Genomic DNA, 14,857 nt, shown 5'->3' with positions numbered 1-14,857 from the left:
CTGATGTCTAAGTATTTTATTTTTTATTCCTGACCCACCAATAATAGTGGGTATTGATAGATACAGTCATAAAGTAAATTACTCTAAGCTTATACACTTTTCTTTGTAGATGTTTGTCTTACAGATCAGAGCACTTTCCTCCTCAAAACCATCCATGGCTTGCTTTTGCCGTCAGATAGTCCACAACTCTTGGCATGACATTCAAGGCCATGCTAACGTCTGGCTACAAACTAAACACCAGTCTCCTTCTCAACAAAAGCCACTGTCTACTTTTCATTCTAGCATACCTGACTCCTAACTGTTCACTAAAAAAGCCATCTGCGTTCATGTAGAATGTACCCAATTGCCTATGAAGGGTTTAAAAAAAAAAACACTAGATTTTTCCCCTACAGGTTCCCGTTCATCTCCAAGAGAGGAATTCAGTAGACAGTGTCAGAAATCAAGACTTTCAGGCTCAGTGAGGTTATATAACTTGCCCAAGGTCACACAGCTCGTAGATGACAACACCAATATTCAAACCCAAGTCTGACCTCAAATCCAAGTCTCCTTCTGGTATTGCAAGGTTCTAGAACAGTCCAACCCTTACATGCCAGCGTGGGAAAGCAGGACTTAGAGACGGCCTTCTGAAACGATGGAGGAGACCTCCTATCTCGGCTTCCCTTTCCCACACTTTGATACACTTGACAGTGACTACAAAACGATCTGAAATGTACATTATAAAATGAGCATAATGTGAGAAGTTAAAGTCACTCAGTCATGTCTGACTCTTTGTGACCCCATGGACTGTACAGTCCATGGAATTCTCCAGGCCAGAATACTGGAGTAGGTTGCCGTGCCCTCCTCCATGAGATCTTCCCAACCCAGAGATCAAACCCAGGTCTCCCACATTGCAGGTGGATTCTTCACCATCTGAGCCACCAGGGAAGTCTATAAAATGATCATCAGCACTAAATTACTCACAACTATGAAAAAAAAATCAGAAGTGGACTATTTATTTTCCAACAAGCAAGCATAAAATGGAAAGGGAAGACATGCCTGATCAAAATCAAGACCCATTTTGATTGCCATTCTTTCAAAGATATATCTTTAGTCAATTTTGTTTCAGAAGCAAACAGCTCTCTGTCACCACTGGGCTCTCTGAACTGATCTCCCCGAACTCCTAGAATAGGAAGAGGCCATGGCATGAAGCTACATGTCTGGAGTAAAAGAACAGACGAGAGAAGGGAGAAAACGCACGTCTCTCAACTGATAATAGCATAATTAATAGCTCTTCCAAACCACTCTTATGAGCTTTTTAAGCACCTTATTTGGAGATCACACTGGCTATAATTTTCTCAAATAGCTCCTTTATTTACACTGCACTAATGAGAAAAGCAAAAAAAAAAAAAAAAAATTTAGATTCCTTTTGTAGTTTTAGTAAGAGCTCTAAATTGCATTTCATAATAAATACAACTATGTCTATTTATAGACTGCAGATGTCCTTGTAGATAATAATATATAATAATTATTCCCAGGAGGCTAAAAAAAAAAATCAGGATAAAAGAAACCTAATCATTGAAATAAAAAGTACACAAATAAGCAGCTACAAGGTCTGTGGCTCAGTTTCTCATGCAACGTTTATTTTCTGCTTAAAAAAAAAGAAAAGGTAGAACACAGTAAGCAACATTAGCAAAAAAGGAACCATAAATTATGCCATGCAATCTTCTTTCTATCCTGAACTATGTCAGAACAAACAAAACACTTAAGACTAAATTCTAATAATTCAAAGCCTCCTCAGCAATTCACATATTGTACTATTTTCTTTTCACTCCTTCCTGGTAACTTCCCTGAAAACCACTTCCATTGCTCAGCCAAACCAATGCTTTCTCTGGCCTGGACAATTTCCCCAGTCTTCACTGAGGCCAATTCCTAGTCCATTCTTCAGAGTAATCTTATAAACACAGGCATTCAATCATGCCCCTCCTCTGCACAAAATGCCCCGAGGCTTTGGACTGATGGATGGTGCTCAGAGGGAACACCCCCATGGACCAATGGCCTGCAAGCCACCCCCAGCCCGCACCTGTCTTCTACTCTCTGCTACAGCCCTCCGGCCCGCCTTCTTCCCAGTCCAATAATCCGGGCTCATTTCTATATCATCTGCCCTTTGCCTGGACCTTGGCTTGACTCATTCCTCCTCCTCCAGGTCTCCATGTCACTTCCTCGGAGTGGCTGCCTTTGACCACCCCATCTGATCAGCATCCTCACTCTGCACCCCCCCCCCCCATCATGCTTTCTTTTCTTGACAGCACTTACTGATATTTGCATGACTGCCATTTATCTTCCCTATGAGACTTAAGTTCTGTGCTGGGGGAACACTGTTTACCATCTGCTTTCGCACTATATCCTGGGGGCTAGAAGTCCCTGGTAGAGGGTGGGCCCTCAAACTCTGTTGAATAAATGAGTTCCAGCTCACAATGATTTTTCTCTTCTCTGAGTGCATATAAAACTGGTCCTTTCCACAGTAACCCAAGGTTGCCTCGTATTGCTCTCTAGTTGTGGTACACAGATTTAGCAAAGCATTTTCTATTTACTTTGCATCTGGGAGTGACAGGGCCTAGCATATTTCAACAACATAAATGATGCTTAAAACTTGCTCATTAGGCTCAACTTTCAATCTTTTGCTGTCTCTTGAAAAAAGGACAGAATTGTTTGTACATCACAAGATTGGTTTTTATTTCAACAAACATTGCCTCAGAATGATATGACAGGACTTAAAAAAAAAAAAAAAAAAGACTGATGAGAGAAGAAAGAAAATATATCAAGAGCCATATCTTAATTTGATAAATTTAAACATTTTTTTTAAGACAATAATTTCTACTAGCTCGGGTCCAAGTAGTTGTATTCTGGCTCTTTGTTATAAGAGCAGACTAAAGAGTAAAACTAAAATTCAATATTGATTTTTTAAAATCTTGTTTACATTATCATTAACTCACTACCACCATTAGCAAATAGCCAATAGAGTCAAACAAAACATACTGTAATAGAGTCTCTGCTGTACTGAAAAAGTCTCAACAAGAAGTTATGGCTTCACATATCACAAGAGGGTCCAAGGGACCTGCGTTAATTCATTGAATAAATAATACCAGAGCCAGGATAAGACAATGTGCTAGACCCTGCTCTGCACCTTTTAGGCCCTATTCAAAATGCCTACATCTTAGAAATTAAAAACTGTAAAAGTGGTCATATCGTAACAAATATTTGGCTAGGCGAGTGACCTAGCCAATTAAGTTGTTTTAAAAGTCTGATAATTCCACTCTGCCTAACAATTACAGAAATTAAAATGCTCCAGGAAGTTTGGCAACTTACTCTGAGGGTGAAAAGTCTTTCAAAAAGTAAATTGCAGCCTATAATCACCTTCAGATTACATAATATCTCCCCGAGACACAGTAAGCTACTTGTTCCACGGTACAAGTTTTTCTAGTGTCAATAAAACTTTTTAACCATGTTATTATTCCAAGGTCATGCTATTTCTTTTCACTATTTAATAGATTAGCACTTTAAATTTTTTAATTTATACAGTGGAACACGGGTTAACCTGCCCTTCTGTGCTTTTACCACCACTGGCAGACATACTCTGCCTTTGTGAACAGGTCGTATGGACCTTAAGCATTATTACAACCCAACCGAACAGCCTAAGCATAATGCAAAAGTAAGAGTCACAGACCCTTTAATTCCTGGGTCTAAGGATGAGGAATTTTGCTGGTGTTGGCGATGTGACATCCAGCAACAGAGTAAGTTTGTAGGATGCCAGGTTCCATGTCTATCACAGAACTACAGCAACTGCCAAGAGCCAGAATGAGCAGGATGCTGCTGCCATCCTTAAAATACCTGGTTGTGCAGAAAACTCTCAGCAGACAAAGGCTTGTGGGCTCCACCAGGGATAGTAGGGCTTCTTGGACACACAGGTCATGTTCTTTGGCAGCAGGTTAAACATTTCTTTCAGTAAAAGCATAGCTTAGGCAATAAGCTCGAACTGGTAGCAAAGACTGTGTCGGGTGTTAAGCAATTACAAAAATTAGTACATCTGAAATTGTGCTATGTCTTTACTGCAACACTTCAGTCCAAAAATAGGTAAATGGCCTCACCTGGCCTCTGTCAGGACTCTGAGGGCGCACACCACTCCTGCCACCTTTCTAGTCCATATTTTGTTAGAATTTGTTCCTGTCACTCAAGCAGCTGCAATCTAATTTGTAAGACATGAGGCCAACAGAAGTCATAAGAGTAAAAAAAAAAAAAAAAAAAAAAATCCAATGCTTATTTGTAGTTACCAACACTCATATTATTTACAGTTCCAAAATGCTACAATAGTCATTTTCAGGTACATTGCTGTAGGATTTTGAATAGGAGAAACAGTCTACATAAACATACAACCAACATATCATTTCTTCCTGTCACTCTTCTGTCTTGCAGTGCAGGAGAAGGGCAATGTTTCCATTTGCCTCAGCTCCTGTCCTAGCAGGTTTTACAAGGTTGAAACACATGCAGCTGTGGTAGGCCAACGCCAGTTCTGGCTGCATCCTTTAATCTTTCATGAGATTTCACCACATTCTAAGACTGTGAAGAGATCTTCAATACCGAAGAACAAACTTTAAACAGCTAATTCTAGTAGCTCTTTTATACAATGAAATTTAATAGGATTTGGGCTGAGTTCCTTTGTCAGTTCTTAATCGACATCTGTAAAACGCACATTGATTTATAAACAAAGTGAACGATACAGGCCAGGTTTTCTAGATTTCAAGTACCTGCACAAGGACAATGAACTTGCTCTTAAATCAACCCAAGTGTGCATGATGGCACAAAAGTGTTTCTGGTCTGGAGACAATTCCCTAACAGGCAAGCCACTGAACCAATAATGAAATCATACTCCAAGGGCAGAGACATCTGAATGAAAACACTTTGGAGACGTCAAAGGACACGAAGCCATATTGAAAGTGGTAAAGAAGAGACCTCAATACAGTGCTTGTAAGCTGAAGGAAAGGGCAGGTTGATGAAGGCCACTAGACAAGACGAGGGCGGCGGGGGGCATGGGTTTCGAGAAAGGCCTCAGTTGGCAAAGTATTCTATCCAAACGAACTACTTATTGTATCTAAAGGCCAAACAGCACCATGAGGTTTCCAGAAAGTCCAGATCTTTTACAACTGTGTGGTCTGCAAGCAAGTCTGATCTGAATTAAACACACACACACACACACACACACACACACACACACACACACATGGCACCTAAAAGCACCAAAGTGTGTCACCTGCTCCAAAGCGAGTAACCAGGGTGCAAATGGACCTCTGAGCCCTGGAAAGTCTGCGCAGGCTTTTTGGGAATCCGGAGGTCGACTAGCCTATCCAGGTGGACTGCGACGGGCGCAGCTGAGTCTTCCTCTCCCCCATCCCGCCGCCCCACCGTCCCCACTCACTGTTGCTGGACTTGAGGTCCCGGTGAAGGATGGGCACCACCGCCTCCTCGTGCAGGTAGAGCATGCCCCGCGCGATCTGCACAGCCCAGTTGACCAGCACGTGCGGGGGGATGCGGCGCGCGCGGCGCGGGGAGGGCGCGCGGGGGTCCGGGGTCGCATTGGCGGCGGCTAGCGCGCGGTTGAGCGCTCCGCCGCGGGCAAACTCGAGCACCAGGCAGAGGTGCGGCTGCCGCAGGCACACGCCGCGCAGCTCGATGATGTTGGGGTGCCGCAGCATGGAGAAGAGCCGGGCCTCCCGCCGAACGCTCTCGGCCGCCGCCGCCGCGTCCTGCTCCGGGTCGCAGCGCGCCGCCTTCACCGCCACCTCCTGGCCCTGCCAGGTGGCGCGGTACACCTGCCCGAAACCGCCGGCGCCGATGAGCTCCTTTAGTTCCAGCCGCTCGAAGTCGACGTGCACGGGCGAGCCGGGCCGCGGCGGCGGCTGTCTGGCGGGCTGCGGCGCGCGGTGGGCGGCCGGGCGGCACGGCGCCACGTAGTTGGCGGGGAAGATGCCGAGGCGTCGCTGCACCTGGCCGGCCCACCAGCCCTCGTCGCCCGACACGGCAGCGTCCTGGGACAGCACCTCCACCAGCTGGCCGCGGCGCAGGCTCAGCTCGTCCTCGCCGCGCGCCTCGTAGTCGTAGAGCGCGGCCCACAGCCCAGCTCCTGCCGAGGCCGAGCCGCCGGAGGAGGCGGACGAAGACGACGCGGAGCCGGTGGGGGCGCCCCGGGCCGGGGATCCCGGCCGGTCGGGTGCGCTCTCGGCGCCGGGCAAGGCCATGGTGGGTGGTGGCGAGGGGCGAGAACCGGGCGGCGGGCTCAGCCTCCCGGGCGGCCGGGGGCGCGCATCGTTCAGCGGGGTCACCGCCAGCGCCCAGAAAGGCAGGGAACGGGTCTGGGCTCAAGGACGGTGAGGGTTCACTGGCCCACTACCCGAGGGCCCCGTCTTCAGCCTCCGTTCCTCCTCCGCTGTCTCTGCTGCTGCGGCGGTCCCCGCGGCCGCCGGCCCTGCCTCTCCATGGTGGTGCGCTGGGCCTGCGGCCGGCCTGCGGCACGTTCGGCCTAGCAGCCGCCTGAGCCCAGCCCCTCCCGGCCCGGCCCTCCTACTCGGGTCCTTCCCGCCCCCTCCTGGTCCGTCCCGCCCCCAAAGCCTTCACCGTACTCAGGACCTGCTCGGCCCTCCGAGTCCGCGGCCATCTGGGCCCGCCCCCTCCGGGCCTATTTCCCCCTCCGACCAGGTCCCACCCCGCCTCCAGGAGCCGCCGTCGCCTGGGCCCGCCCCCTCGGGGCCTGTCCCGCTCCCCCACCGGGGCCCGTCGCGCATTCAGGGGCGGCCCTACCTCCAGGGCCCGCCCCACCTCACGGGGCCCGGCCCTCACCCTGTGTCCGCCCCGCCCCCAGGGCCTGCACCACCTCCAGGGCCTGCTCCGCCCCCAGTGTCCGCCTTCCCCTGGGCCCGCCCCCTCCAGGCCTGTCCCCCTCCCACCAGGGCCTGCAGCGCATCCAGAGGCCGCCCTACCTCCAGGGCCGGCCCCACCACACCTGGGCCGGCCCCACCCATTTGGCTCCCACCGCCCCCGAGGCTCGCGCTCCACCTCTTTGGGTGCGCCTTACCCTTGAGTCCGGGGAGGCGGAGCCAGCCCCGGGCTGCGAGAGGTTTTCGGGAGAATTTAAATAAAGCCCAAGGTTAGGCTCGGAGACTCTATACAGTTCTCAACTGTTGTCTAGAACGCGGTGGCAGCAGGTGAAGACGATCTGGTGCCTTAAGCCGAACAGAGATTGGACTGAGTCGTGGTGCGTCCTGGGACAGGTCCGAACAAATGGAGCGAGGCTGCAGACCGGCTCCCTGGGCATGCAGCCCAGAACTGACGGAGTGACGAGAACCGGTGTGCAGGACCCGGCCGCGCGTCCTTGGTGACAGAAATCCAGCCTTCGTCTGTACTGTGGACTCCAACGGAAAAGGACCTGTGAACCCACAGGTTCGGGTGTAGGAGGCGTTGGCAACCACTGGGTGCTAGAGCCCGTAAACTTACATATTGCCCAGGGAAGGCGAATAAAGCAAGATAATCTGTGCACAGAAAGCTAGGTCCTCGACGATGTGCTGGCTGCTCGTTTACCGGAGTTCATTAATGTCCTGGGAAGCAGGGCCTTCACACGCTTCCATTTACTCCGCGTAGCGAATGATCGCCTTCCAACAGCGTCAGAAAGGGAAGCTTTAATGTTTGCGGGCAAGGACTGTTTTAGGTCTAGAGAGAGGAACTTTGGGGTTTTCTTGTGTAAACGTATTTTCTTCTCTGAAATTTTTTCATTCATTAATTTAGAAAACCTTGCATCTTTGAGGATTTACCCGTGATGAGGTCTGTGGAAGGGAACACCATAATTAGTCCTCCTGAAACGGACCACCGCTGAGATGCAGCCAGCCTCTCTTCCTCTGTGGTGGAAGGGAAAGCAACGCCCAGCGCAGCGTGGCAGGGCCTTCCCCGCTCCTCCCTGTTAGTCCTCCATGCTACCCCTATTTACAGTTTCTACCATGATTATCCAGAGAACAGACCCGTGGGTCTATTCTCTATGTTGATGGAGATGGTGGACAAAACCCTCCAGGTGTGACTACATCTAATTTAATTATACTTGCTGCTGCTGCTAAGTCCCTTCAGTCATGTCCGACTCTGTGCGACCCCATAGACGGCAGCCCATCAGGCTCTGTCGTCCCTGGGATTCTCCAGGCAAGAACACTGGAGTGGGTTGCCATTTCCTTCTCCAATGCATGAAAGTGAAAAGTCAAAGTGAAGTCGCTCGGTTGTGCCCGACTCTTAGCGACCCCCTGGACTGCAGCCTACCAGGCTCCTCTGTCCATGGGATTTTCCAGGCAATAGGCAGAGCTTACTCTGTAAGAGACTAGACTAAGGATTGGAGGTTACAAAGCCTCAGTCTTAGAGAATAAGAGAGAATAAAAAGTGCCAGGACAGAAGAATAAGCCAAGTGTCCTGGGCTCAAGTCGAAGGAGCAATCCGATTATGCCTGGGGTCGCTGGGAGATGCTTTGTTGAATGCCATTTGAGTTAAGTATGTCTAGGATTCATAGAAAAATGGTGTGTGAGTACAAATAAACAGTGGGCTCAGGAAACTGTTAGAGGCTGAGAGTTTCCTGTGGCAGATGAGACTAGAAAGGTAGTGCCTGCGTGTTAAGTTGCTTCAGTCATGTCCGACTCTTTGTAACCCTGTGGACTATACCGGCCAGGCTCCTCTGTCCATGGCATTTTCAAGGCAAGAATACTGGAGTGGGTTGCCATGCCTTCCTCTAGGAGATCTTCCCAACCCAGGGATCAAACCCTCATCTCCCACGTCTCCTGCCTTGGCAGGAGCCACCTGGGAAGCCAGTCAGGGCTGAAATCCCAGGATGCCTGGTCACCTTCATGGAGAGATGAAGTGAAGTCAAAGTCACTCAGTTGTGTCCAACTCTTTGCGACCCTATGGACTGTACAGTCCATGGAATTCTCCAGGCCAGAATACTGGAGTGGGTAGCCTTTCCCTTCTCTAGAGGATCTTCGCAACTCAGGAATTGAACCCAGATCTCCCACATTGCTGGTGGATTCTTTACCAGCTGAGCCTCCAGGGAAGCCCTCATGGAGAGATAGTGTAACAGATGAGAGAACTTTCAGGGTTGGTGGAGTAAACAAGTGGATGGGAAAGATAGGATTGTAAGAGGATGAAGAAGAAAACATAAGGAAGAAAGAATAAGGATTCTGGTGTTTGTGGGCCATTGAGATGACTCACTGACAGGAAACAATATTTTCTGGAGAAAACTTGAGAAAGGAAGTCAGGTTAGAAAGGGCTTTAAAAGTGAGCTGAGGTGTCTGGATGTAAGGAGAGATTAGAAACTCTGGAGAGATGAGAAAGAGGGATGAGGAAAAATATTCCCTCAAAACTGTGTAAGTTGTTTAAGACATGAAACGATCTTTTGGATAAAAAAATGTTTATTAGAAGTTTTAGTTACTTTTATTGGATCTTCTTCTTCTGGACATAAAACAGCATATTAGAAAGTTTAACAGTTTGATAGAATTGCTCTAACTTTTTAAGACAAAAAGCATTTTGACTGATGGCTTGGAACTTTGGAAATGCCAGCTATCATTCATTATTTACCTTGGATTACACTTGGAAATTATTACTTTAGATTTCTGGGCTCCAAAATCACTGCAGATGGTGATTGCAGCCATGAAATTAAAAGACACTTACTTGTTGTAAGGAAAGTTATGACCAACCTAGACAGCATATTAAAAAGCAGAGACATTACTTTGTCAACAAAGGCCCATCTAGTCAAGGCTATGGTTTTTCCAGTAGTCATGTATGGATGTGAGAGTGGACTATAAAGAAAGCTGAGCGCTGAAGAATTGATGCTTTTGAACTGTGGTGTTGGAGAAGACTCTTGAGAGTCCCTTGGACTGCAAGGAGATCCAACCAGTCCATCCTAAAGGAGATCAGTCCTGGGTGTTCATTGGAAGGACTGATGTTGAAGCTGAAACTCCAATACTTTGGCCACCTGATGCGAAGAGCTGACTCATTTGAAAAGACCCTGATGCTGGGAAAGATTGAGGGCAGGAGGAGAAGGGGATGACAGAGGATGAGATGGCTGGATGGCATCACCGACACAATGCACATGGGTTGGGTGAACTCCGGGAGTTGGTGATGGACAGGGAGGCCTGGCGTGCTGTGGTTCATGGGGTCACAAAGAGTTGGACACGACTGAGAGACTGAACTGAACTGAACACTTGGAAAATGGCGTGTGTGTGAAATGTTTTACCAATGTGGTATAATTTGGTATAACAGCAAGAGTCTGTCAACAGTCCTGGGTTCCAGTCTTGACTTTGTCATTACTTATTACATGATCGAATGTTCTTCCATTGTCTATGCAAAATTGTAGAACAATAGCATCTGCCCCATGGTGGTGTTTTGAAGATTCATTTAACTAGTATATTGAAGTATAATGCCAAAGATCAATGTCATCTGCTAAGAAAAATTCAAAAATATTCACAAGGTGGTTAGAATGAAAAGTTAGCATGGTAATTTCCAAGGCTTTGGAGCATATAACATCACAAAACATAATGTTTTTTGAGTCAGCCAAATTATACATATGTGAAACTAATTTTTATTACTATTATCAACTTTTACTGTGTTGTTACCAGTATTCTTGCTATCGTTCATAATGAACCATGCCACAATAAAGTCAAATAATAATAGAGATGAAATAGTGATAGGACAGAATATACAGAATAATTAGGTTCATCATTCAACATCTTTTTTTTTTTTTTTTTGAGTGTCAGGCAGCAATCTAGGGGAACGACACAAAGAAAGTTCTTTTTTGTCTTGGAGCACATAGTACATTTATTTGGTTGCACCAGATCTTAGTTGAGGCATGCAAACTCTTCGTTGAGGAGGGTGGGATCTAGCTCTCCACCCAGGGATTGAACCTGGGCCGCCTGTGTTGGCAATGCAGGGTCTTAGCCAGTGAACCTGCAGGGAAGCCCTCATGGAGTTTATATTTTCAAAGCGTAGATAGAAAATAGAATAAGTAAGCAAATTACACAGTATATTAGAATTTGATAAATTTATTATATAAAAATAAAAAGAAAAGCAAGAAAAGATGGCTCAGAAATTGGGGGTGGGGGGAAGGTGGAGGGCGCTGGGGCATTTTGTGGTGGTCAACAGTGTGGACAAGGAGGCTTTGTTGAGAAGGGGAGATTTGAGCTGAGACTTGAAGGAGAGAAAGGAATGGGACAAGTAATTATCTGGAGAAAGATTAAGTGAGCAGATACCACAAAGGAGTTCACAGTGTGCTTGGACTTCCCCGTTGTGGAAAAGGCCCAACTCATGATCTCAGTGGGTTTTTTTTTTTAAGACTACTTTTTAAAAAATTGAAATATAGTTGATTTACAGTTGTGTTAATTTCTGCTGTACAGCAAAGTGATTTAGTTATACATGTATTATATACACACACACACATATATATATATACATACACACACACATATATATACATTCTTTTTCATTATGGTTTATCACAGGATATTAAATATAGTTCCCTTGTTGTTTAACAATTCTGTATGTTGAGATTGTAAATGAGCCTTTCCTGAATCTAGTTCTCTGGCTTCCTTTTCATAAGTTTAAAGATGCAGGGCTAAATGAATAACGATAACATAGATGGTGATGGATCAGAAATAATAAGGTAATGCTTTCTGTCATGTTTTCTAAGTGTTGACGCTTTGAATTCAGTCTGTGTGTCAGGTTGCTGTTTATTCTCAAAGTTTCAGTTGGCTTTCAGCTTTAGACCGAGTCATCGTGATTTTTAGAATTTCTGTAACTTTAATCACCGGACAAGACTGGCGCCTTGCCTGTCTACGCTTACAGTTACAAATTCCAGTCGGAGCTACTCAGATGCACAATGAACCACCTCACTGAATAATACAACAATGTAAAAATCTGAGTGGTTTCAGAAAGTCAAGGCCTTTTTAAATTCTTGACGATATCCCTTCTAAAGGAAAGCTACAAAACTCACGACCTTGGACCTGAGATAGAAAGGTTGCCATTCCACCGAGTTGCCATTTTAGTACATTTTGTCCTATCAGAATTAGTTTCTTTTATTTGCAATTTGCTGGATTCTTTTCAAATATAATGACTAATTCTTAACAAACTGCTAAAAATACTACACAGAGGATGCTGAGGACAAAGATGATTTTAAAAATATAGAAAGAGCAACGCATCCTCCTAATATTGTAGTGAACAAACCACAGAGAATGAGTTTATCGTTGCTATGTTTAGTTTTTATTAAGTGCCAGCAGCTTGCTAGTTATGTCACAAAATATACAGTAAATTCATGTTCTTGATCAGAATGTCTGATTCGTAGATTCATGGCTCACAGATTCATGGGTCTGTTTATATCAGCTGATTTTTCTAATCTGGACAAATCTACTCTGTACGTGTTCTTTTGTGGTGTTCATTCTATGAAAAGAATCGTTTTCCCGCACATCAAATCTCCTCTGGGAGTATGGGAGTGGAAGCTTCCTAAAACAGACCGAGACACATAACAAATTTACACCACTGACCTGTTCAGAGACCTTAAGCTTTTGTTTCAACTGTCCAATTTTTTAAAGTACACGTAAAATTAGAAGAATACTAAGATACTTAAGAATAGGATGAATACCATGAGAATTAATGATAACAAAATTAAACAGCTCTTTTGGAATTCTTAGAAGGAAAACTAAATCCAAGAATTTTTTTCCTAATTACTGCTTTGGGCATACACTAATTCAGTCCTAATCTATGCGGTTCAGGGTTCTCTCGTGAAGTAACCACTTTCTTTCAGTCTTTTTATTTTTAAAAAGTAAAAAATATTTTGGCCTTGTAGCATGCTGGACGTTAGTTCCCTGTCTAGGGGTGGACCCCTTGCCCCGCGGCAGTGGAAGCGTGCAGTCTTAGCCATTGGGCTGCCAGGGAAGGCCCATCTCAGTCGTTTCACATTTCTGTGGGAGTTTCTGTGAACCCAGCTGACCTTGCCTTCCTTTAAACACAAAGGTGGTACATCCCAGTTGTAGCTACCCTGTTTCCATCCGTTCCTGCCGTCACCCTTTCTCCTGCCTCAATGTGAGTTCTAATCTCCGTAAGAAGTTTTCAGGGCCCAAAGCCACAGCATCTGCGTCATCATGCGGACTTCCTGATTTTCTGGGTGTTATTGTTACCTTCTAGGGTTAGTTGTATTATCCTGAAGGAACTGGTGAGTGTGAAGTTCTGTGAAAACTGAAACGTGTCCTATAAATGTCAAGCATTGTTTTGTGGTTGCTACTTACTCACAGGAGTATTTGAAGTCTTCCTGATCTCTAGAGTCACTTGATTGAGCTGAGGGTTCAATGAGAGAAACCTTTCAGGGAATATCTATTTCAAGGAGCATTGTCTTATCTAATAATGCTTTTCAGCAAACTGGTTTTTCTAGAACAGTAAGAATACCATTAAAAAAAAACCCCTCAAATCCTCAGTCTCTCAAAGATTTGAAATTTAACATCTTAAAAAAATATTAACACATCATGGTATATTCAACACATAGAATCTGAGCCTCAGCTTGCTCTTATGCCAGATCTTGATTTTCCTTAATATTAAGTTTGGTACTGGAAACTTTATTTTTCCTACCTTTGATGGATTCTAAGTCTGCTTTTACAAGTGAAACTAATTTTTTTTTAAATTATTTATTTTAATTGGAGGCTAATAACTTTACAATATTGTAGTGGGTTTTGCCATACATTGACATGAATCAAGTGAAACTAATATTCTTCTAGCAGTTTATTACTCCCTTGACTGACTGCCCCATTGTTAAATATTTTCCATGCTTAGAATCTACCTGGAAAGAACCTTGAAAAATCTTCAGTGTATTCATGTGTTCTAATTATTCATTTTTACATACACATTTTTAATTCTTTATTGACTTTGTTACACTATTGCTTGTTTTATGTTTTAGTGTTTTGTTCATGAGGCATGTGGGATCATAGTTGCCTGACCAACAACTGAACCTGTACCGCCTGCATTGGAAGGCAAAGTCTGAACCACTGGACCACCAGCAAGTTCCTGAGTATATATTAAAAAAAAATTTTCTTACTGTGACTGAGACTGAACATCGTTTCAGGCATCTGAGTCATTTGAATTACCCTTTTTGTGAACTGTTCTTTCCTTTTGTTCATTTTTGGTTGACCTTATTTTTTGTTGATATTTAGGCGGTCTGTGCCTATTAAATGACATCAATATACGTGTACCTTACATGTACATATATTGATATGTGTATTAAGATACGTGTACCTTATTGACTATGAGGTACACATATTTTTACTGGTATGCCTACACTTTTTCTCTCTGCATAATTTTTTTGGCCAAATACTTTATTTTTATTTCTTTATTTAACTGAAGCATAGTTGACTTACAATGTTGTGTTAATGTCTATTGCACAGCAAAGTGATTCAGTTACATGTATACATATGTTCTTTTTTATATTCTTTTCCATTCTGGTTTATCTGTGTGATTTTTTAATGAAGTTTTTTAAATGTTCTTTTTCTTTTAAATTCTATATAGTTGAATCTTTTTTCCTTTGTGGATTCTAGGTCATAGTAGACAAGTATCCCTTAATTATTGAAACTGATTTTCCTTAAGTTTTCTCTTCACATCTTCCCCTGTCCCCCCTCCATCCTTCTATCTCTCTGACATTTCTGTTTACCTGTGCCCCAGGACCACAGTACTACAGTGTCAGCTAGGACTAATCCTCCTCACTAATAGTTGTTTCCAGAATTTTCCTGGCAATTCTACTTACTTATCTATACAGAACACAACCTAATCTCAT

General features: G+C 44.7%; 1 protein-coding gene across 1 annotated transcript in view; it reads right to left on the bottom strand.

Annotated features, from left to right (window-relative positions):
- Positions 1–6,574, bottom strand: part of MAP3K21 (mitogen-activated protein kinase kinase kinase 21) — a 58,680-nt gene extending 52,106 nt beyond the window's left edge. The window contains exon 1 of the mRNA XM_019954147.2: positions 5,450–6,574. Within this exon, the coding sequence (XP_019809706.2) occupies positions 5,450–6,269 (820 nt within the window). The 5' untranslated portion in view covers positions 6,270–6,574. The remainder of the gene's footprint in view (positions 1–5,449) is intronic.
- Positions 6,575–14,857: the final 8,283 nt, after the last annotated feature.

The sequence above is a fragment of the Bos indicus genome, chromosome 28, assembly GCF_029378745.1.
Source record: "Bos indicus isolate NIAB-ARS_2022 breed Sahiwal x Tharparkar chromosome 28, NIAB-ARS_B.indTharparkar_mat_pri_1.0, whole genome shotgun sequence".
NCBI lineage: Eukaryota > Metazoa > Chordata > Mammalia > Artiodactyla > Bovidae > Bos > Bos indicus.
The sequence above is the reverse complement of the archived record's forward strand: the minus strand, read 5'-3'. Positions and strand labels throughout refer to the sequence as shown.